Source organism: Passer domesticus, chromosome 10 (genome assembly GCF_036417665.1).
Source record: "Passer domesticus isolate bPasDom1 chromosome 10, bPasDom1.hap1, whole genome shotgun sequence".
Classification (NCBI taxonomy): Eukaryota; Metazoa; Chordata; class Aves; order Passeriformes; family Passeridae; genus Passer; species Passer domesticus.
In genome coordinates this window covers 27,157,531-27,182,863 of record NC_087483.1, presented here as the reverse complement: position 1 = coordinate 27,182,863, position 25,333 = coordinate 27,157,531, and the positions used below count along the sequence as shown (strand labels likewise).

Sequence of the window (25,333 nt, the reverse complement as noted above, 5' to 3'; positions counted from 1 at the left end):
AACAACTTTTCAGTAGAGTATATATGATACAAATCCATGATGATCAGAAGGAAAAATCTCTGTAGATGGGATGTTTCTGGTACTTGCAATGACAATGATATTCTTCAACCAGATTTCCTCAACCCACAGGTGTTTCTCTGTCTTGTCTGACATCAGCCAAAAGACACAAAACAAGCCAGTGACCTTTTTATGTACATCCACCAAAAGCTACTTATTGCCAGCTAGCAAGATCATTTCTACAAAATGCAGAGCAGCCTTTCTATCCATTCATAGCATCAAGCACTGCAGTGGACACCTTCTTAGGATAGCAAGACCCAATCTATATGGAGAAAAGGAGCTAAAATAACTCTAAAAGCCTCTCAGTAAAATCTTTGGAATTTGGAGAAAGATAAAAAAAAATTATTTCAGAGACCTGGAGTAAACAACAGTCTCTTCATTGACTTCTGTGTGTCCAAGATTCTATTTTCCATTTATTTTGTACTATCTCAGCTTAAACAATGAACATGGCAGATTCACATTCAAAAATATCTTCCCTTCTACTTCCTAGAAGCTTAGGCAGATTTACAAGAAAGAGAAGGTTTGTATCTGAAACTTCCCATGGTCTACAAAAGTGGATTACTGAGCTTTGGTGAACAGGGAGAGAGCTGCCATTTCTATCTTACTGCCAAATCCAGTTAGTTGTTCAGGGATTATGTTGTCCAAACTAAAGTTTCTGGGCATCTCACTTCCTTCCTCAGCAGAAATGGAGAATTTTGAGACAAGCTCCTTTCCTAAGGTAAAATCCTTAGGAGGGAAATATCTCACAGGAATAAATGTCATAACCTTCCACGTATGTAAATTCACATCAGAATTGATTTAACAAGTTCATGGCTGAAGTTTTTGCCTGTTCTTTATTTATACAATTCATGCTATTCCAACTACAATTATATATTGAACAGCAACAACAAAATTGGAATCTTTGGCTAATTAAGAGGAAGGGGACCAGTTACAGCAAATTATTGAAGATATTTTTTCCTAGGCTAGAAAATATTGTTCATGCATAAATGACATCTGAGACTGTGCAAACCAAAATGTCTTCAGAAAGAGATTAAGGAGCTATAGTAACCACTGCACAAATAGTGGCTACTGGGGTGGTTCCAGTGCAAAATAACCTCACGGCTCTGTCCTAACATAACATGAGTGCACAGGACAAGGTTTCTTCATCAGTTCAAAAGACAAAAACGGGAAGGAAAAATCCACTTCTGTAAAACGTACATTTGCAGCTAAAATTCAAGTTACAAGAGGTCATTGTCACATGGGAAGCTGTAAAAATGCTGAATTTATCAACAAGCCTTTTCGAAGATTGATTATCTATTCTCTTCTCTGCAAAACACAAGGATTTAATTTGCTGTTGGAGAAATGAGCAAATATAACTTTTTTTCTTTAAAGATCTGAGAGAAAGCTGTTTTTATTATAATACTACGATAATTTCTATGTGACTACTACCCTGAAAGTCCAATTTCTTTAAAATTAAAAAAAGAAAATCTCTATAAATTAGGTATCCGATTTTTTGCAATATTCAAAACCAAAGGTACCTCACATACCTTGGATCCAAAATTTACAGGTTTTGTTATCAATTTTTCTACTTGTGTTGTGCTCTGTTTTTGTATACTCTTATTAATTTATCTGCTAAATGGAACATAAAATTATTTTTTAAATTTCAGCAGTAGCATTAAATACAAATCTTAATACGTCTTCATCCAAAATAGACAGATATGGATGTTTTCCTACATGTAGTATTGAAAATTCAGTTGAGTACTTTTGATTTTAAAATAATCCAGAAAGTGCACTATGAATTTCAGAAGTACTAAGACACTTTAAAAATCCAGTAAAACATTTAAAGCAGGTGATTTTAAACAGTGTATAAACAACCCAACTGCACAGTCTTTTGACACATAACCCATATTTGAAAGTATGAGGCACATGCTGCTGTAAAAATTAAAAAAACAGAACAAACAACTCTCTTAAGCAAAAAAAAGTCTTAGGTTAACAACATTGCCTAAAAGCCCTCTGCTAAACCAAGTCTACCCAGAACTTCAGGCACTAGACAGGCTTGTTACATGGACTAGCTATTTCTAATCATAAAAATAACTGTGCAAAGTACAGCCATAAATTAGTCTGAAACTAGGATAAGCCTTCAAATGCACATTGTAGTTTACAGTGATTCAGAACAATTACTCAAGTTTGTAGCAACAGATTATCTTAGCAGTGAACAGAGGAGACCCTCTCTGCAGGCTCTCAATAGCAAGTTTCATACTTAGGTATTCATTTTATCTGTGATTTCAACAACCCAATGGGTAATCACAGCTTTTACGAAAGCAGTGGGTTGCTTCAGTTCACCACTGTATTCTCACTTTCTTTCCTTCTCCAAAGCATCAAACAATCTTTTCCTTCTGATTGCCAACAAAGTTGAAACCTGCCACCATATCACAGCATGAGGCTGTTTGTTTATGTATCTGGTTTTCTCCCCTCATAATCCAAACACTCATCTTGGGTACCTAATACAAGCTTTTAAGGCACGAAATTATAATTTACATTTAAATGTAGTACTTACGGTTGGCATAGTTTTACCAGGTCCTGATCAGTGGTGTTTGGAGGCAGTGCTCTGATGTAAAGGTTAGTTTTACTTAATTGATCCCATCCTGAGTTGCTGCTGCTACTACTGTTGTTATTACTGCTGGTGGTGCTGGGACTAGGAGGAGCCATTGGGTGGGCTGGTACAATGGACTGCTGCAAAGGAAAAAGCAGGTTAGAGTAAAGTACAGGTACAATCACAGCATGCACATCAGCTCAGCCCACAGCAGCCTGGTTACCATGTGGAGCACTCTGTTCAACCTGTTCCTAATTACCCACAGATTTTAAATACAACTGCTTTCACACCACATTTGGGACAGGATTCACAGGCACATCCTGATATTGCCAACCACCACTTGATGCATGACACAGGGTCAAATTATATATAACTTCCACTGAATATTACTCAAAGGATTTTATCACTCTTCATTGTGTCATCTCATGTGAAAATGAAATAGGAACTACTGTTCCTCTAGGTTCCAGCAGGTACAAAGTTTATATCACTATGACTGTTTGACATGTCAAATTGTGGCAGACACAAAGACCATGCTCTTTCTTTAATCTATCAAAAAATACAAAAATTATGAGGAGCCTCTTTTCTATCTCGTTTGGTTTTTAGTACATCACACAATATTGCTATTATTTTTTTAGAGATAGAGAAGAAGCACAGATAGCTTAAGGAAAAGACTTTAAATGAATGGTGTGCCTTGGGAGAACTTTCATACTGCTGTCTCCATATTTGTGGATTACTTCACAATTATCAAGAAAAAGGCTCTATATAATGGTAAAAAATTCAAGTTTCAAAAGGAGAAAATCACAGAAGTACTTCTACCTACTCCTCAAAGTATCTAATGCTATTACTCTTAAAATCAGACCCCAATGGAACATAAAAACATCCTAGAGGAAATCTGCGTAGAGAAATCATTTGCATTAAGAGAAGAATAGCAGGGCACTGTATAAAAAGTACTATGAACCTGTCTGTGGTTAAGAGAGGAATACTTTAAAAAGTATACCAAAGAACTGAAGATGCTTGTAAATATCTTGTGACTACACAGTTTTCACTGACAAAGTGGCTGCATGTCGCTCCTTTCCTGCAAAAGCCTGTGCTTCCACCACAAACTCATAGCAAAGAACTGCCCCATGAATAAAGAGGAAAGGCACAGGAGAGGAAAAAAAGAAAATGGAATATAAAGTGAGATGTCAATGTAGACTCACTTGTTCCCACCCTAGTGCCACCCTCTTCCTTGGATTAGTACAGACAGTTGTATGGCCACAAACTGAACCAAAAAATTATTTTCCCTGATCTGGTACACCACATGTGGGCTTTGCACTACGCACAAGTGACTTTGGCTGTCACAAGGCAGGGAGCAGGAATGCAGAGACAGAGAGGAAATGATTAGAGTTTAGCTCTGTTTAAAGCACCCATGAAACTACACACAAGAAAAGCGAAACTATTTTGGAGATAACCTCAAGAAATTGGAATGGAAGTGTGAGTGGGAGAAAAGTACAAAGGCATGTCTTATATCAGATACTTTATGGTAATTATGTGTTTCTTTTTGTGTTTCCCTAGGAAGGTTTTGAAATCTTCCAATTTGGCATGTTGCAAAGTTTATTATGCAGCTATAATGGCCTGGAACAGCCAACTGCAAGAGTTGCTATAAAATCAACATTGATAAGCAGAAATATTTTTGCTGCCCAATTTAATTGAACTGAAAATTACAAGAAATAATGAAATACATTTCTGATCATTTAGCATTTCAAAACTGAGTAGCAATATTTCATTGCCATAGGGTTAGAGGGGTTTTTTTTGTTTTTAATAGAGATTTTTAGAAACATCAATTCCAAATATAAATATTTTGGAAGAGATTTGAAGTACTGATCTAGAATTTCTTCCAGGGAAAAAGATTAAATGCTCCCTTCCAAGTTTGCAATGGAAACATTGACGGATTTTAACAATAGCAGCACAAGTCAGTCTGTCAGACCACTCTTCTTCCAGTAACGCCAGGCAATTATTTTTAGGGTTACAAGCAATGCAGAATGACAGAGCAACTAGTTTCAAAACATTTTCACAACAGAACAAAGTTAGTCTGGCACAGTGAAATTCTCTTCAAAAATCCTTCAGTGAAGTTCTCAAAATGCAAACAGTGATCAAAAGCAAAACTGCTCTGTTTACGGTTTCAAAACGTGCACGTATAGCTGCCAGAAAACTCAACATACACATACCTGTCCTCATCTAAACTCGTTTATTTCTAAATTACAATGGAAGGCTAAGAGCCTCTATTAAGTTTTTCAGTATCTTTGGTTTGGTTTTGCTTTTATTTCTTACAGTGTTTTTCCCTTAAAATATTTTTTTTTTTCTGTGTTATGAAGAACTGGAGTTTTGCAAAATCTTGTCACCAGCTGGCCAAAGGCAGGAGAGGAAAATGTGTGTCTGTGCGTAGAGAGAGCAGGAATCCTAATTGTGTCTGTCTGTAAAACATAAACACTCCATTCTGAGAAATTTAAACTTCTATTTAAACATGAAGATGTTCTAGTGCCAGTGGTCACATTCAAACATGATGGGAATGTAAATGGGACTATAGCTGTCTTCCTAAGTTTATAGACAGAAGGTTTTTCAGTGCTTCCAGAGAGACTCGTACCTTCACAAGCCTTAAAGGCTTTACAAAACACATGTGCTGGGTGTCCTGCGGCTCTCAAAGCCTGCAACCCAACGACAGCCAGCCGTTAAAGGGACAGTGACATCTTAAAGCCATACAACTAAACCACGTTTTTTACATTAAAACTTTAATTTTAAAATCTGAATCACTTTTTCCGCTCTGTTCCTCATCGACGACTACTTATAAAAACTAAATTATAGAGGTCCCTCTGTTGTTCAAAGGGGCCTTTTTTTCCAGTTGCTCTTGCTGCAAAGGGTTGGTTGGCAGTGCAGCCGTGACGCCGTGACCGCGCTGGAGGAGCCTCCTACACTGCCAGTTTGGGCCAGGAGAAGAGTTTGAGAGTTTGTCTGCTGGAGAAGAGTTTGTCTGCTGGCGCAGTTGCATCACCTCCCCAAACAACACCAGCCAAGCCGATAAAAGCTCTCTTCTGCCTGCACAGCTGCATCCACACCTGGGCTTTCGCCAACACATTGATGTCAGCCGGGATGTATGACTTTTTTCCACACCCCTGGCTGATACACAGTGCTCTGCTGGCAAGACATTCTGCAGAGGAGACCTGGCCAAACTTTGGGGTTGTTTGTTTAGAAACAGCTTTCACAAAACTTAACTGAGTGCTCTGTCTAAAACCTGAAATCAAATTTCAAAAGTTTTTGTTTAAAAACTGTAGCTTCTGCTAAATATTCCTACCAAAAGCTGTTCTTAAGCTTTTACTATATGGACCTCGCAATAATTTGCAATATTGCAACATAAACAAAAATACATTTATTAATTTTTCTTCATAATCATTTCAGCTTAAATTAAAACACAGAACTCAAGAATATGAGGAATGAATATTAGCAATAAAACATTATTTCTTGTGACAACATTCCTGTTCACAAGAAACACCATTGTCACACTGGTTTGCCATTTCCTCCTTAGTTTTCACTCCAAGAGGTAATTAGCGATCATTCTTTTTACACAGCAGTTTCCTTCCTGTCATCTTCAACAAACATCTAAGCAAAAAAGGGCCAGTGACAGAATAATCAGCCCATCTGCTCTATGATCTCCCCAGCCCATTCTGGAGCCAGCTGTGAGGAGCCTGCTCTCTGAGGACCTTCCCTCCAGCCCTCCACAGCCCCACCACAGCAATGGGAAAACCACAGGTTTTATTAGGAAAACAAAAAGCTCAGTGACTGAACAGTCCCCTTAGAACAAGGAGAATGTCTGCCTGTGTTTCATTCTCACTATAAATCCCAAATGGGAATAACTGCAAGTACTGAAAACTAGCTGGAGAATACACTCATAGGTGCCATTCCTGTCTTTCTTATAAACCATTCCATGCTTAAGGACTGCAAATAAGTCAGAGCAGGATTTTGTCTACCTAGGAACAGAAGAATTTCTTTGCTGTCAACAGATTTAAAAAAAAGACACCAAATCAAAATGGAATAACTCTGTGAAATTCCTTTGACGTGGGGGTTGAGAGATACTGATCCCTGCTGCCTTCAGACTACAGAATTCCAACAGAACTTCAATGAGCAGATGATAACTTGGACAATGACTCCAAGTCATTGTCCCAAAACAGAGTATGATCACTACTGTAGCACTCCTTTCAAGTTTCTAACTTTGTGCAATAAAATATACATATAAAGTTATATAACATGCTAGCATTTAATTATGAGTTTAAACACTCAGCCAAATTCCTAATGGGAAAAGTACCATGACTTTTAACAACAAAGTTCTCACACGTCTACTTTAAATTCAAACCACAAATTGCAGCCTACATTAACTATCAGATTTAGCCAGAATTCCTACTTGGATCATCTCATAATATCAAAATTTCATCAGCAGTGTTTCCCTAGCTTTGCTCAGGTAATTAAGCTACAAGCACCTGCCTACCCAGCCTGACTTTGCCTAACCTCCCTGATTTTGAAAGCAACACCTTCAAATAATGGCACTGATATAAAAATGACCATACATTTTCTGTGGATGTGTGCAACAGCGAGAAAAAGTATTGAATCTGGATTTATTTTTTGTTAAATTGGGCATTGCTTGTTTATTTATTAATCTACCTAACTCTCTAGGTTAGAGAAAACTTTACATGTACAATGAAAGCACAGGTTCAGGAGAATAGAAGATGCTATAGCTAGTGAAGCAAGACACTTCAACAGCTTAGGAAATAGGAACTCATTTGGAATTAAATCATGTCCCTTGCAGAAAGAAGAACTCCAAGTGTTTAACAGAAATGAGTGTTCATGGATGAAGACAGTTGCTTTATTACCTTTCTTTAAATAAGGAAACATTAAACCTTGATCACTTACTCTAAGCCAGCAAAGTGACAGCTGCAGCTGAGATGCCATTTTGAGTGTCCTGCACTATTCTGTTTCATGTTTTTCCTCATCATGTCTGAAACATTACAGCAAGCAAAACTGAATTTCTGGAGGCCTCTCCAAGTTCAATTCTCAGTGGACATGAGTCAACCAGTAGAAACTGAAAGCTTTGCTGCTGCTTTACTCACATCTCCTGCCTTAGGGTAGCTTCTCCAACTGCTCTTCTTTAAATCTGCAAGCACTTGTCACAGGAAGATTCAACAACCAAATTGAAGCATTTTCAGCATGACACCAGTATAAAGAGTATCTCAGAAGCTCCAGACTTCTGCTGAAAATCTCCTCAGGCAGGAAAAATACTGATACCTGCCCCCTTTTTCTCCTTTATTAACTTCTCCTTGCATGGGTAAAAAGCATGATCTCATAGCAACACTGTAAGAGCCAACAGGACTATTCCAGAAAGGGCTGGTGAACTGCACAAGGCAGAAACTATGGATACTGCATTTTGTGATCAGAGTTATTTGCATACCCAGGATGCAAGCCTGTTCCATCTTCCTTTACCTGGTGATGACAGGTGTTAGTGGTTCAGCTACACAGAGCAGAAATAACTACTGGGATAAGATGTGGGACCCTGAGGGTGGAGGCAGGCATCGGGCAAAGACTCTGCCTGTTACAAAACGTCACAGGCAGACCAGGAGCACCTGGAGACCCAGCCCTGTGTTTCTCCCAAACAAACCGCTCTAGATGTTCCATATCTTGGTGTGAAAGGACTATGCCCAGAATACTACAGTTGGGATTACAGCAATGATGGGCTGCAATAAATAGGCTGAAAATTAAGTAATCAAGGAAAAAAACATATCACACTGAATAGGGAAGCCCCCTTGCCTTAATAGATAAGTTTTAAGAGGAGCTTTACAAGATATAGGGTTATACCTTTTTTCTTGCCTGTATGTTACAGCCAAGTCCTATGAAAACTGTTTTTCTAAATACAGATTACAGTCTTTTTCATATTAAAAGGAAAAAAAAACTGCAGGTGGATATCACCATACATCTATAAAGATATTTTAAAAAGTTATTTTCACTCTTATATTTGTTTTTAGTTAACATTCTCTTTCTACTTTGTTGTACTTTCACTAATTTGAACCAATTCGTCAGTAAGAAAAATGTTTCTGGCAAAATCCAGGGAAGCAGTTAATACACTTTTTCTGAGCCATTTGAAGAAGCCCTTTCTTGAAATACAGAAATGCATGAGTGAGTAATGTACTTCTAGCAGCCTTCTTTTTAAAATATCTTCATGAAGAATAGCTCTGCCAGCAATGAAACAAGACGATGTCTAGCACAAACCCCCAGTCATGGCTCAGATGCTCCTAACAATTTCACCTCCAGACTCACCTGATTATAACACAAGCTCATTCCCTACTGGCCTGTTTGCTTCCTCTCCTCAGATCTTATGGCAACATAGCAGGACTAAACCTGTTCTCACCAGAAAGCAACAATTACTAAACCAGAAAGTATTGAAGTAAACCATTCCAGCTTGCTATAAAATGTCACATTTTCATATTTTGACAAGAAATTGAACCAGTATTATTTAAATTACACATTTAAAGCTTAATTCAACAGCAATCTCCTGCTAGCAATGAAAGCAAGCTCAAAAATCTATCTATATCTTTTCTATGAAGACACTTGAAGAAGTGTGAGCATTATCCTGGCCACATTGAAGTATATGACAAAACCCACACTGATGCTTTGAACGGATTTTTTTCTGCAAGAATAGGGTGTGGAGATTTTTTTATTGTTATTACTCAAGAAAAAAGGCTTTCTAACTTGGAGTTGGCAGACAAGATGGTAACAATAAAGTAAGCAATGGGGGCAAGACACTGCTTCTGGTTCAGGGAGCTCTTCTAGATTCTCAGTGATAAATGAAAAAGCTTCATAGTTCCCAGGAACTCACTTACTCCATTGACTTTATCCCTTGTCAGGGATTTTTTGGTGCTCCACTAACTGATTCCCCTAGTTCAGAGACAAATAAAAAGTGCAAAATACACAAACCTAACCACACCACAGCACAAAAGCTATCCCAAAGGAAAGCAAGGGGAGTGCTGAACTGGGCTATATCCTGTTCCTTTCCAGATGTCATGAACCCTCCCTTTCCCCTTCCACCTGCTCATCATGAATCACAGCGTCTCTCTTCCCTCTCTGTTTTATACCTGGATTTCCTGGACAATCCTCTGAAACAATACCTTGGTACCATGCCCTAGCCATGACAGAATTATAGGCACACATAAAGCAAAAGACTTAAATGTCTGAAATATCAACAAGCAGCAATCCAACAGCTAGGCCCCATTTAAAGACTCTGAAAAGAAAGTCAAGATGCTGAAGTATCCAAAGAAAGAGAGCATAGTGCTAAGATCTACCAGACAGACTAAAACGCATGTATATGTTTTTGTGGTTAGCCCTTCACTGAGCAGCAGACACAAAAAAATTCATTGCCAACTTCCTTCTTGATTCTAGTAATACACAGGCCTATTTTTTTCAGTGAAACCAGCCAAGGCTTTTGCTCAGGATCCAGAAAGAACAGAGTACTGAATATCTAGACTATGTTGAAGTTTTTGTTCCAGCCTGAGGATTCAAATTACAATTAAAAGAAAACACATCCATTTTCAGAGAGGTGTAGCTTGCATATGATGGCTTATGTAAGCACCTGAAAGGTAGCAAGTCCAATACATGACACTCAATCCAAATAATAAAAAATTCCTCTCTTGCATTACATATCTCTTAGTACATGTTAATAGCAGGGTATAAAATCTTACAAGGTTCTCCACAACAGGAAATGGTCAAGATACCCGTTATAGGAGAAATGCTTCACCTGAAACAGCAATTAACTTAGAAACTCCTGGGTCACACAGTAGTTTAGACTAGATCACAGATGGTCACACCATAGCCTGCAAATCACATACAGCTCACAAGCACTTCAATGGCAGCTCAGAGGACAGTACTCATGGAATTAAAGTAAAAAAAATTACTCAATAAGCTCATCATAAGCATTAAGAGGTTCATAGTGGTCCCTTCACATTGTAAATAGAACTCTGCTTTAGCATTTATTAAACAGGAAACTTCTACTCACCGCCTCCATTTAAAATGTCTTCAGATGTCAGCGCACTAAGATCTGAAATTAAATAATAGTATTCTCTGACTGCACTTACAGTATAATGGAAGAAGTGGGACTTAAATGTATGGAAAATGAGAGACATGGCTTTATCCTGGACATTTTTTGGCTCTCTTGTAGGAAAATACAAGAGAGCAGGCAACCATTTCTCTAAGTAAATCCCACAAAACTAAGCTCTGGCAGTGAGACTCCTGCACCACATAAGGCAGTTACTTCTGTTCAGAGGACAGGCTCTCATTAGAAGAATGCTAATCCCCAGTTCTACTGCTGTTCAATTTCTTTTGTCATTATCTGTTGTGAACTTTTACTTCCAGTGCCAACAAACAGGGCCATGGACAATTTTCAATGTGATCAAAAACATGTTGCTTTCAAGAGCTTCTGCTTGTGATGTTTAAAATGGATACCTTTTCTGGTTGTAGGTAGCTACATTTTTAATTTCATAAAGCAGTAAATATGCCATTTTTTAACTAACTATTAGGGATGCCATCCATCACTGTATTTTGGAGATTAATCCTGCTAAGTCTGCGTATCTCATAAAACTGGTTAAAAAGTAGCGGAGTATATATACAGACACCTTGGCTTATTCAAGAACTGCCTGAATATCTGTATTACAAAATCTGACAGTACAGCAAAAAAACAAAAAAGTACATTAAGAATGTTTGGCCTTTCTTTAGTTCTTTAAAATAATAGAGAAATAAAAGTTTTTTTAAAAAAACAGTTTAAAACTCTGCACAGAAGTTTCTGAAGTATTATTTCTTCTTCTTCCATATTGTATTAGACTTTAGATTTCTGACAAATCCATGCAAGTATTGTCTCTTACTTAAAAAGCGTCACTGCTTTCATAATGCACACAGAAGAATTTTGCAGCTTTTAAAAAATTATTTTTATACTTCTTTGTCCTCTTTTATTATTTTCCAAACTGTTGGCTTTTCCCCCAAAAACTACAATGCCACCATTCTGCTCATCTGGCTATCCTATCCACCCTCCCTCCATAGACAGCAATTATAGGATAGGAATGGCACCGCACTGAAGATGCATGTCAAAAGAAGCATCTGCTTTTCTGGCAAACTCCACATTGTTGGTGGCATTGGAATTATTGCTATACTGTTTGTCACAGGGTTAGACCACAGATGGCTCTTTTGGCTCACATGGGATCCGCTATGTCATTTTCTGTTTATTCAAGTTAAATAAATTAAAGAACTTGTGCCCGACCGTGCATGAGGGAGTCAACTCCTATCAGAATCCCTTTGTCTATGATTGCTGAATCCTTATGGGCAACATACTGCACCCAGCCTAGCAGCAGCACTGTTACTGTGAATCCCTCTGTTCCACTCCAAAGAAGAGAATGTATTTTCTTCCTGGTAAGGCCATTACACAAGTATTTAATAGGTGGCCCAGTCTATTCCTGCTGCTTCCTTTGACAACATCGATGGAACAGATGAGGCAGCTGCCTCTGGTATTTTCTTCTGCATTCCTAAATCTTCATTTCCCTGAGGGACCACACCCTCTTCACCACAGCCAGCATCTCTAGCTGTTGGAAAGGTGGCACATCAAACAAAAAAGGGTAGAAAAAGCCACTTTTATAAGACTTCATCATCAAGAAAGAATCTGAATGCCCCCATGAAAAGCCTCTTCAAGCTGCACAATTCATACTTCAAAGTACAGATCATTTTAGATATTCCTATTCACTTTGCAAATGTTTTTTCCTTTTCTAAGTGTCTCCAGGCCTAACGAACGTATTCTGGAAAGAACAAGCTGGTGTAGATACACTGCCTGAGTGCAACACAAAGGTTACTGCAATTTTGATACCAAGAAGGTCCAATTCTGCTGCTCAGCAGCTTGTTATGTGCCGATGTCAAGTAACAATTGAACCAATATCAGTGAGAACAGCATCTTGCATCACTTTCCATGGGAATAAATGACTCCTCCATGAGCTGAAGAAAAGGAAAGCATACTCAGAGCATCACTGTCGTTCCTCGTTACCCCACTGCAATTATTTCCATAGTCTTTCACAGCATTTGCCACAGAATTGAGGTCAGCATGACCTGTGCTAGATTGAAAGTTCCATTAATCTTTTTGCTCCTCACTTCTGAAATTTCAAGAAGTGTCCTTACAGTTTTTATATTCTGCAATATGATAAAATGCAGCAGATACAAGTCATTGTAATCAACACACTGAAACAGAACATGCACAGTGTTGCTGGTAAAGGATTAAAGCGAGTCTCAGGTATAACCAGGAAAGTACATACCAAATTCAAGAAATACTAACAGCATCAAATTCATCAGGCTTCATACCCCACTGCCTTTTACAGTCAAGAAAAAGGGAAGCACAAGATACTGTTACAATTAGTTCAGCAAAGGCTGAAGTGACTATCAACTAAACTTCAGCTAGGAGTTTGTGCTGATTTGTCATGGCATTTTGACATTCACGGAGTCCATGTACGAGACTGTGTTGCTGCAAGTAGTGTATGTATACAAACATTATATATATATATATTTGTTATTTAAATATTTATTATATATATATATATATATATATATACACACACACACAGTCTGACACTGAACTTGTAATTTGCAATGGGAGAGTGACCACACCTCCATAAATGTGATTCTCCTCCGTGGCAAAGCCACTAAACTGCACAGAAGCAGCCAGGTATTATTAAAAGAGCAATACAGTTCTAGAATATGAGCAGGATCAGTAGAAACTTTTTAAACCACCAGACTCATTACATAAGGAGTTGCCAGTTTTCAGCACTTGCACATATCGGCCTAGTTCCACTCGCATCCAGTGGTTCTGCATTCATTTGCACAAGCTGAAAATCTGTCCAGAAGCTTTATAAATTTCAACATTGCATAGAACAGACAGACCAGAAGACAGCAGTGTATAGTGTTGGCAAAACTACTCTACACAGGGCTTTTCTACAGAGCACCAGGGAGCAAACTCTGCATGCTCTGCATGCCACAACACGCAAACCAATTTTCTTTGGATTGTAATGAGACTGCGTGTAGCACGTATGAGACTGCCAATGACATTCCCAAAGTCTCCTAAATGACCCCCAACACTCTACATGCTTTCCTAGAATGAAACGTAGAAGCTCAAATCTCATTAGAAAAGAGCTGGAGCTAACTTCATTGCTTCTGAAACGTTTGCCTGCTGCATCATTTCCCATTTGGGAGGGGAGCGTGGCCTCCATACGGGCTCCTGGCTGCAGCGCCTGCAGCGAGGGTGGCACACAGCAGCAGATTTACCAAAGATGTTCATTAGTTCAACTGTATCAGTGCAGTTACACACACAATGACACCTCCAGAACAGACAAGGTCTAATGTCTCCTCTCATGGTAGGCAATGAACACTGCAGTGCTGTAAGTTTGCCTTATACCCAGCAGAAGTGATTTAAAGTAAGAGCTGAGAAAAATCTGTTTGCAGGCAGCACTGAGGACAACTGCTTCCAAATTTCTGGGGCCAGTGGACACCATGCTACTTTTGACATTTCTGAGAGATGTTCCTGCACCACTAGAGAACCATACTAAAGCCCACCACATCCAACCTTTTTGGCCATATGTTCACTACAGCACATCCAGCATAGCTGACATTAAAAGCGCATTTTCTCCAGGTGTATGATGTAATACAGTCACACACAGGATACCCTACGCTCTTCAGGAAAAAAGGAGTGGTCTGTCACTGGTCTGTCATGCCCAGAACAATTTGTACAACTTTATCCTATGTAGCACATAGAGATTTACACCCATGAACAGGCACAAAAGGACAAATTACAATCAGTTTAGCATGACGAAAGCAGCTATGTTTAACTCTTGGGAAAGATGGAAACAAGAACAGCTCACCCAACCAGTGAACAGTTCAGACAGATATCTAACACCACCTTTCCTGCGGCTGCTATTAGACAGAAAATGCTGCTAAGATAGTACAGACAATTCAAGACATTCCCAGTTGATCAGGAAACACTAGCAGCAGAAAACACAGCTTGGCAAACAGCAGGAAATATACACAGTTTCTCTCATTTGTTACCCCTTTGCCCCTGAAAGTGTGTGTTCAAGTATACACACATAAAGCAGTTCTACATACATTATTTTAGATCTGTGTATCTGATATTCAAATCTTAAATTAAACTACAGGCTGTTTGAACACTATGGAGTAAGACACTGCCACCTAATTTTTCTTTCTTCTGCAAGCCTTTATGAGCTTCTATCTTGAAACCATCTGCTAAAAAGAATACTAGGAAAATGTTGACACTTAGACAATTTTATTCTGGAAAAGGTAAGAAATAAAAATTTTTTTCTTTAGATATCTCCAAAATCCTAACCTACTTGTAGGATTGGTTTAGCTTCTTAGAAGTTAGAGGGAAGCATTTTCTGCTCACATTTCCCATCAGTACATCCTTCTTGTCTCCCAGTACTCAGTGGCTCTGCCCTCTTGACTCACTTTTCTCTCTCACGATAGACAATTTTTATGCACAATAGTGAAAAGGAAGCATTGCTTCATTTTTAAAGGAGAATTTTAGATACTACAGTAATACAAAAATCGCTTGCTTCATTACCAGAATGCTTAATGAAGTGATCACTTTTCCAGCATCATTTCAGGGAACTGGGACTAGGGTACTCCAGAACACAATGCTTAGTATAATACAAATACTATTTATTCCCATTCAGCTTGGATCAAGCAGGGTTTGTTAGCATTTGCTCAGCACCAGTCTCAACAGATCCAGGCTATTTCTAGCAAAACCATTCTGTTGTTTAATGAAAGCCAGTTTGGGCATCCGTGGCCTAGAGAAGCTGATTTTAGGCCTGTTTAAAGCACAAAGTTGCTGAACATTCAAGACCTCAAGAACTCTTTTGAATTTTAAGCCCTAGAAAATATGAGTATGACACATTTAAACTAGAAGTAGTAGCAGTAGTAAGAGAATCTAACCAATTAGTAAATGTAATGCTCTTTATGCAAAGTTATGAAAAATGCAAACATTTTCCTAAACGCAAGTGATCAAGGGTGCACAGAGGAGAAGGAACTCTTTCATACATTAAGGCAATTCACTACAATACTGTGAACACAACAAATCTGGGACTTGATGAAACGTAGAAAAGAGTTTGCTAAAATCAGCATAGGAAAATCCAGCACATGAGCCTACTTTTATAGATCGCAGTCTGCTTCTCCTTATGAATAAGGAAAATGGTATTCCTTCAGTAGGATGAAATTCTCAAAGTTGTAAAGGTAGGCTTTTAATTAAAACTGAAGATTCATCCACAAAAATAAGAGCAAGATTTCCAAGGGGAGGTAACTTCTGGTGGAACTCCCCAGTAGATGCCTAGCTGCACATCAGGGATTACTTGCCTGCACTGACCTTTGATGGCCTGAATGTAGCACCAGGTCAACTAAGAACAGCATGGAAAGCTGAAATCTTTCAAACAGTACTGACTGGATACGTTAACATGGAAATTCAACTCCTGATAAGTTTTCAAGTAGAAATAGCACTTTCTGAGATATCTAGGATATGCAGATAGTGAAAAGTTGTACAGGGATGTCAAAAAAGGGTGGTTAGATCTGCTGGTCTGATAAAATGGCTTTGGTACAGTATCAAATAAAGTACAAAGATGGCTTTGCTGGTCTTGCCAGCAGCTCAACTTTCAAGACAACCTTTCCCTCAGTTTGGCTGAAAAGATCCAAGTGCAATGGAGGCAATTGTGGAGCCACAGACCAAGAGGGCAGTTCAAGGAATAGCTTAGGCTGGCATTACTCCAAAAAGCAGCATCCTTGCCCCTGTGGCTGCTTGCTCTTCCTCCTGGTGTCTCCCCCTTTCTCATCAAAAGAACAAGGAGATTAAATATTTTTTTTAAAAAAAAAAACACAAGAGAAAGGAAGCTCAGACTGCTTAATTTACCAATGGTCCTGACTCATAGAAGTGGTAACAAAACAGCATTAGGCTGTCAAACAGTCCAGAACTAAACCAACGTTGGTTTTTCATACACGAAGTAAGAGAACTGCAGCAAACACATGCAGTACCTCTGGCTGAGTCTTACAAGTAAGGCAACAAGCAGCATGCACAAACTGATCTGCTAAAAGTAAGTGAAATCCTCTGTACATACCACAGGCAGCAATGCTGCTCTGGCTTTAGGGTCAGATTTTACTTACAGCCTTATCTGAAATAAACCCAAGTCAGTCTTTTCTCATTCTTTAAAGGATGATTTTTTGGTAGATACTTATCACTTATTAGATCAAATACTTTCTGACTGCTGACTTTTTACAAATGAATTTTGTCCAAAATCTCAGGCACGCAATTTAAAAAAACCCATGCTATATTATATTTATAATATCCTGTTTTTCTTGATAGTAGTAATTTATATTGAATCATACAAACAGAAGAGTTGTTGTAAGTCACTTCCACAGCCCTCATCAATTTCTCACATATTGTCTTCTAATTTAAAATTTCACTCTTGATTTGAACTAAGAAACAAAACTTTTTTTTTCTTTTGCAAGCTACTGTTCTAACTCATGCAGTTTTAAACTCAGATTTTGAATTCTGAGATAAAAGTGATTTTAAGTGGTTAAGAATATAATTCAGATGTCAGAAAGTCAAGCCACATGATATGACATTCTAAAACTAAAATGTTTGTGACTTCACAGTGTATGATAATGAACAATCCCTTTTACACCCAGAAACTTAGTTCTGAAGATCAGTTACAAAGATTTAGCAGCTGTATGCTAAGCAAATGCAGGATGCCATGCCTTGGTGCATCCAAATAGCTGCTGGGGGAATGTCTGACTGCACAATGAATCATTGTCAATTCTGAAATGAAAAACACAAGAATTAGATAACACCTAGGAAAGCTTCCAGACGTACTACTAACACAACATTAATAATATATGAGAAATTCAACTGCCAGGCAGAACTGGTCGTGGCAGTGCAGGTAGCAGTCTGACTCAGGCGTGTGAGCAGCTACTGCTACAAGCAGAGATGATCCAAGGAGGGCTCCAGTGGCCACCAAAGGGTTCAGAAACCCCTGCTGCCTGCAGGCCAGGCACCAGCACAGCTGGCACAACAGCTGCAGCTCCTGTGGGAGACAGCCTCCACCTCTGGGTGGTGAAGGGACACGTGGCTTGAACCATGTCTGGGGCTATGTATGGATAGATGACAAACACTTGTCAGGAATAAACCACTTCATTTGGGCACAGAGCACAACTCATCTACCATTTTAACAGTCATGTTCTTACCCTTGGTACAAGAACTCAGCTGGGGAATCATACTGCTGAACACATCAGAAAGTTATAGATGAAGGAAGATACTTCTAATAAGTACATCTGGAATTGATAATTAACTTTAAAATGCTGCAGTGAAAGGGAATCTGCCCAGCCATTGGCTAACTTTTTAAGACAAATTAATCACTTGCCTCTGCTAACTGCACAACCCCAGTGCTTAGCAACTGCTTTCAGGTTTGTCTTACTATGGACAATTTCAAGGAATCACATTTTCAATAAGTACGTTCAGCTGCACTTTTCTTAGCAGTAATTCTACCTTTGCAGCTTATCCATCTGCACAACGGGTGGATGTTTTACACTAATAATCTTGTACATCAGCATTGCTTCACTACAAAAGTCACCATAAATTGAATGGCCGTGTTTTGCATTTCCATTAAAAAATAAAAATAACATAAAACCCAAAACAAACAAACACAAAAACCCCAATTATTTGAATTTTGAACTTATGCAACTTAATTTCACTTCAAAATTTAAATGAGACAAGAGAATAGTGGAATAAAGACTTCCCAGTTAAAAAAAAAAAGAAGGAAAAAAAAAAAAAGGGGGGAAACCCCCTAAGCCTAAGGAAGTTCATTTCATAGGAAAGATAAGGACATAAAACCACTAAAGATAAGTAGATTAAATTCTGTAAAATCTTAGCCACTGAACTTCAGGGAGTTATTCCTGTTCTCAGTGATATTTTCATGGTTGACTGCCTTTCTGCCCAACAAACATCTACTTAGAAATAAACTTACCTATTGCTAACAGTAAACCAACCTTCAAAAGTAGAGTTCTACATAGTTTCAACAGACCAGTTTCATGCCAAAATGAACTTGGCCATTGCTAATTATCTGAAATAGCAATAACAGCATTCAGATGAATGTTCTCATAGACCATCAAGAAACCACTTACACAGTACACGACAGGCAGAATTTGAACACAGTTCTATCATTCTAAACAATCTCTTCTATCCTGAGCTTCAGAGGACAGAAAACATAGACTTCTATACAGGTATGCAAGTGTATATAAATATTTTTTCAAGATATTTAGTCCTAATTGCTGTAGTATTTGAACCACTTGTTAGTATATTTCTGTGCAAAATCTGAGATGTAGGAAACTAATATTAGCAAGTACCTTTTGAAGAGTCAAACCTTAATAATTTAGTTAAGATTATCCAAAATATCAGTGGCAGGACCATTTTGAACCTCAGGTCACCATCTTAATCCTTATGAGTAGCCTTTATAGGTGTGGCTGACCTGGGACTTCTACTATTACCCAGGACAATGACAACACCGCATTTATTTCGGGAAATGAAGAAGGTGGAGATGGATTCAGGCATTTTGAAAGAGGGTCAACAGAGAAGTGTCACACCAAAATAGTGTCTTTTGACAGAAGGATAAGACACACAGATAGGCTAGATGTTTCTTTACATCATCTAATGTACTGAAATCCAACCCCCACATTAATAATAAAGCATTAAAACAATAATAAAGCAGCAACAGAAACTGTAAATCAGAAAGCACCAAATTGTCAGGAGCCTCAGAGCAGGGAATTCTCAACAACTTACCAGAATACACAAAGAACAATTAGATGGAAATCCAGAGCGCCTTTTACAATGACTAGACCAGTCTGTAGCCCTTACTGACTGAGACTGTGACACTCCACACCTGAGAGATCTAAGAACATTATATTTGCTGGCAATCTGACAAAGTCTGCTTCCAAAGTGAACATGATTTTGTCACTACAGCAATTAAAATATTGTTCTAATGCTGAAACAATGACTTCCTTAACCATTTCCATCTTGCACTAGCCTCCACAGCATTATAGAATATTGTATCTGGGAATGGAGGCAGCTCTTAGAGCACTTAAAAAAAAAAAAAAAAAAAAAAAAAAAAAAAAAAACACCAAAAACTAAAAAGCCTCTGCATTCTTCTACTGATGCTACAGTGTGTTCTAGGTATCACTAGCAGCTTTAACCAGCTGAAATTCTATATACTGAATTACATCTTAGTATTCTTCACCATTAAAATTACTGAAGAATTCAAATGTATTCTATAGCTCCTTAATACTGCAGGACATAACTGGTTCTCTCATCTCAAAAAACACCCCTAATTCTGGAATATTTACATGGATATGTATGCATTGGAGGCATTGACACCCTAAGACCATAAAGATATCTTATAATTTATATTTTTGTTTAAGTGAAACACTTTTATTAAACCCCAGTTTTGATAAGTGCTTCTCACAAGTAGCATTCAGAAATATATCTTCTGGAATGCTAAATGAAATGCCCCTGCTTCAAAGGCTAGTAGATAAGCAATCATATATAATATCTGTGTCAAATATTTTTTTCAAATTACACAGAAGCATTTTAAAATAAGCACAAGTACTAACATAATAAGGAACATGCAAACCAAACAGATTGGTGGAATAATATTAAAGCAATTTAAATACCATTTGATTCTGAATGAGAGTTTAACACTAACCCCATGATATACCAACTACTCAGGTTTCTCATAGGGGAAATTCAGAAGTATTCTGGTTCTCTGTCTCAATAAGCACTTTTTGATGTCAGCAGCCTCACCCCATGCAGTGGCACCACCGGCTATGTAAATATGAGCTGGCATAAGCAAGAGTCTTAAAACTCAGACCCAGAATTTTAAACTCTTCTTGAACTTATCTGGAAGACAGACCACTAAACACTTCAAAGGATCTTGTCTGCTGGTGGTTGCTTTCACACAGACAGAAATCCCTGGAAATGTGTGCCAGCTCGGCCAAAGCCTGGGTTTATGCAGTGTGGCTGCTGCTTTCCCGGGCTCGCAGGAGGCAAGTCCCTGGCCAGGGCATGGCACAGCCACCGTGTCCCTCCTCTCCCACAGCACAGCCACAGGGGGCCGAGTTAACACAGACTTGTACTGCGTGTTACTTCTACACTACATACTTCAAAGAGTTTCGTGTTGTAATAGGTTATTTAAAGCCTTGGCTAAGTGACTAGCTAAGCTAAGCCAGAACAGCACACACGCATGTGGCAATACAAACAGTTCCAAATGGGTCACTGTGGCTGTGCTCAAAGGTGGGCACACAGGTGACACCCACCTGCCAGTCACCTGCAGCAGCTGGAGTGACAGGGTCTCCCTCACTCCCATAGTAGCCCAGCAAAACATCTGCTGCACAACTGTTTAAAGTTTATTAGCAAATTGTACACACAGGCAGAACAGAAAGAAAAACACCACAAGACTTGAATTCCTTTATAATTTCATACATGGGATCTCCTTTGCAACACACCAACCACCTCTTTAGTGCTCACTTGAAGAGCACTCCAAAGCCTGGGCTGGGCAGCATTGTGCCTGGGGATGCTCAAGAGACATCACTGCTTCCAAAGCAGGAAAAAACAACCTATGGTCTTGAAAGAGGCATCACCAACTTAGAAAATAAAAAGCAATATCTACCCCTTACCCCTCAAGTGGGTTAAGCATAAATAAAATACAGAGAAATACAGAGCCTTACATCAGTCTCCTCTCTGAACACAACTTGAGGTGACTGGTTGTTGGAGGACAATAACCAGTTTCCCTGAGAAGACTGCAGGTACTGTGCCACATGCCTGCATGTAAGGTAAAGGAAACCTCCAGCTCCTGTACTACTATATGGTTTGGGGTTTTATTCCATTTCTCCATTTTAAGAATTCTGTATTTTTACTTTTAAAATCAAATCTGCATTTGATTTTACCCTTGCCTGCCCAGTGTTTGGAGTAATTTTGGATTGTTGCAGTGGCACAAGCACAACCTGATAAATTTTCTGTGGGTCAAGTAAGCCTTAAAGCAGGATTGTGAACCACCTCAGAGTAGCCAAGAATCTGTGAACACTGCTTCAGATTTTCAAAGATAACTGAATAATCCTTCACCAAGTTGCAGCAGCCTTCCTGGGAGCTGGTAAGACCACAGGCATGAGAAGTGCCCTGTGGTGACAAACAATCCTGAGAAAAGCTCCCTTGTAATGCTTATCCAAATTCCCACCTGAATCCTTAGATTTCACTGCTCAAGCACAGTAAAAATGGAAGTGCCATACACCTACCTTGAATATCCTAAAGGACTGAATTCTAACATTGTTATGCTGTAGCACCCAAATGACAGAATATATGAGCTGTAGTTAACCAAAGGACTCATGTTTCCACTTTATTGAACAAAGCACCATATGGTAGAGGAGATTCTGATCTGAGAAAACAATAGAAGGTAAGGAAAGAAATAAATCCCCTTCTCATCTAAGCAGAAAAAAACTCACATAATAAGGTGTGAAAGTGCCATTGCCAATAAGAGACACTGTAAAGAAACAGTGAAATGGTGAAATAAAGTTACACATATTTAGGTGCAGTAAAGAAGCATTTCATTTCACAAGCAGGTAAGTATCCCACAAGACTAAGTCTGATGCTCACCCTGTCCTGGTGCTTCTGCTGTTCTTCAACAAAAGAAAATTAAGCCCAAATGAGGCTCTGCAGAACAATGTGTTGCTTGTTTCCACTGCAACCTCACAAAATTCTACAATTTTATCAAACAAGTAAATTCTAAATATCCACTCTATTTGACACATCATTTTTCAAGAGCAGAATACTTTAAACAAATAAGACACACATGAGTGATTTCCTAAACAATTATAGTTAAGCATGCGGCATGACTTTTATGAGGACATATGAACAAAAAGGTATTATTATAAATGATATTATTATGTATTTATACATTTCTGTAGTTGTCAGCTATTATTTTGCAACAGACCCTAGAGCTGATATATCCTTATGCTACATCATAAATTCCAAAAAAGACATTGTTTAAATGTTGCAGCTATATTTTTGTTTTGAAGAGCTTCTAAGACTTCAAAATACTTGCTAGATAATTTTTAAGTCAACACATCTTAGAACACAGGTTAAGTCTTATAATTGGTACAGAGTTTTACTGTTAAAAATCAATTTACATAAAAGTTACAAAACTTAGATTCCTAGAAATAAACCAACTTAAACTGCCACAAACCTAGGTAATCCTCAATTTGTTTAAAGCAATCTCTCACCAGCATTCAATTACTTCAACTGCAGTTTAAAACTACTTTGTGAGTCAATACACAGCTGCAGCTACACTGCTTTAACTGCAGTCTCTTGAGGGAAACAGCTAAAGCTGTGCTAATCACAGTAACCAGCCCTTACAGCACATGATTTTTTTGTTGTGTGTATGTTTCCTAAGTTGCTGGGTTAGGAGGCTTGTGCTTATCTAATCCATGGTTCCCCTCCTTGTTTCTCCTCTATTTCTAACTCATCCCTTCCTTTTCCTGTTGCATCAGCAAGCTGCAAATACAGTGGCTTCTGCAGGGCTGTTATAATTACCACAGTACACTGCAATTCTGAAACACATGCAAAATAACTCACAATTACTTCAACAAGGATCAAGAACTTTCAAATATGCTTCTGCTGGCTTTTTGAAATACTTCTCAAAAACACTTCTTCCAGGATCAAAACATCTCCATGCACCTCTTCATTAAGATTACAGATTTATAAGCCTTCACATTGCCCCCCAAATAAGATGTTTTAAAACAACTGGCTGTGGAAAAGGAGAAAAACATCATAAGAAGTTGGAAACAGATGCATGAACGAAATGCACTAGAGGTTCCTAGTCTCCATTGATTTCTTTTCTTATACACCGCCTCGTGCAACAAGCAAAGGTCAATTTCAACCACACATTTACAAGGGGGGTAAAAAAGCTCACCAAAAATGGTTACAATGTCAAATGATCATTATTTTTATTTACTTGGTTGCAGCACTGTGCGGATGTTTTAGGAGCCATCTCAAGCTTGCAGGAAAGGATTTTCCACTCCCTTCCTTCCTTCCCCTCTCCTCCCTGCCAGCAGTTACAGTTTAAAGGATCTAACTCTTCTGAAATGTGTTAACTCAAGCAATTTTTTTAACAGTTGGAAGTTTCAGGGGAAAAAAAAAAAATGAACCCAAAACAAAACAGCAGATGTTCAAGACACAGACTTCTATCTTCCCTTCCATGTGAAACTAAATGGCAAAGACACATACTTTAAACAATAACACTTCCAAAGAGACAAAAATATATTGTTCACCCTGTTAGAAATACTAAACAAAAACTTCAAATTGCCAAATACAGATAAGACAATTATATCACTTTTTATAATCTATAAGATCATGCCTGAACAAGATAAGGTGTTTCCTTTTATTTCTTTCATTCACATTTTGGTACATGTTTAGAAACTCACTGACTGAGTAGTTTTGCTCTCTTGAGAATAAAGCAGAACTTCACAAACAATCTTATAGATGCACTTAAAAAATTAAAGTAGCTGGTACCTAATATAGGAGCTCAGTTCTGTGAAACCTAGGTAAATCCTTTAACATTGTATACAATGCAAAGGGAAATAGTCTGTCACCTCAAGCCAGCGATACAAAATTACAATTCTCATACTTCTGAGAGAAAGAAACAAAAAGAAACTAATCCCGTGTATTTCTGTAACCACAGCTATCTGCTCCATCTTAGGCAGCACCATCCCTACACACAGGAGGTGTTGTGTCACATCCCTCTGGGCACAGACTGCTCCGTGGAGCTGCATGTTCTCAGCTATGACCAGGCCCAGGTCTTGCGAATTTAATGAGGTTCCTTCTCACACACACAGACACCACACACAGCGCCAACTGGGAAATCCTAAAGTAGGATTACAGGTGTAGCTTCTTGATAGGTTAAACCCATAGACAGAGTGAAAGGCTAATCTATGTTTTTAGCCTGAGATTGGCAAAAGCTTTCTCCATTTAACTGTCCTTAGGAACCAACCTTAACCTTCAACTTTTAGAAAACCTAATCTGTGACACAACACTTAACAGAGCAATATGAAAAGATTGATCCAAAGCTTTGTCTGTCCCTCCACAAGCAGGCCAAATTTCAAATCGGTGTTAAATTCCTCACGTGCAGCTACACCCAGTTAATCTTCTCAAAAGCAGCAAACTATGTAAATCTCCTCATGCTGGCAAGACAAACATTACACTCATCAAAACGCAACAAGAATCACCCTTACTGGGCAAAGCTGTTAAAAGGCACAGACACTGGGCTGAGCAGCCAGGCTGCGCTGGTAGGACCCTGCACTCGTCTCCTTCCCAGGCCTCCAGAGCTGCTTCTGGCTTCCTCTTCAAGAAACCTGAGAGCAGAGGAACCTCCCCACACAAAGCGATTTAAAATCCCTAATCAAATAGCTGGAGTAGCTCTGTAGATTCAAGGAGCAGATGGCAGGAGAAAGCCTAATTTTCCATTTACGATAATTTTACAGAGTGTAGAAATATTTACTTCAGAGGAGCGCCTCCCG

The 25,333-nt window shown here is 38.6% G+C and overlaps 1 protein-coding gene across 8 annotated transcripts in view; it reads right to left on the bottom strand.

The window, feature by feature from the left end:
• RBMS1 (RNA binding motif single stranded interacting protein 1) overlaps positions 1-25,333 on the bottom strand; it is a 337,082-nt gene that overhangs the window by 61,889 nt on the left and 249,860 nt on the right. For 6 of the 8 annotated variants that reach the window (XM_064434723.1, XM_064434716.1, XM_064434717.1 and 3 more), the window contains one exon: positions 2,594-2,769. In XM_064434723.1, the coding sequence (XP_064290793.1) occupies positions 2,594-2,745 (152 nt within the window). In that variant the 5' untranslated portion in view covers positions 2,746-2,769. The remainder of the gene's footprint in view (positions 1-2,593; positions 2,770-25,333) is intronic. The other 2 variants (XM_064434718.1, XM_064434722.1) reach the window with 1 other exon arrangement.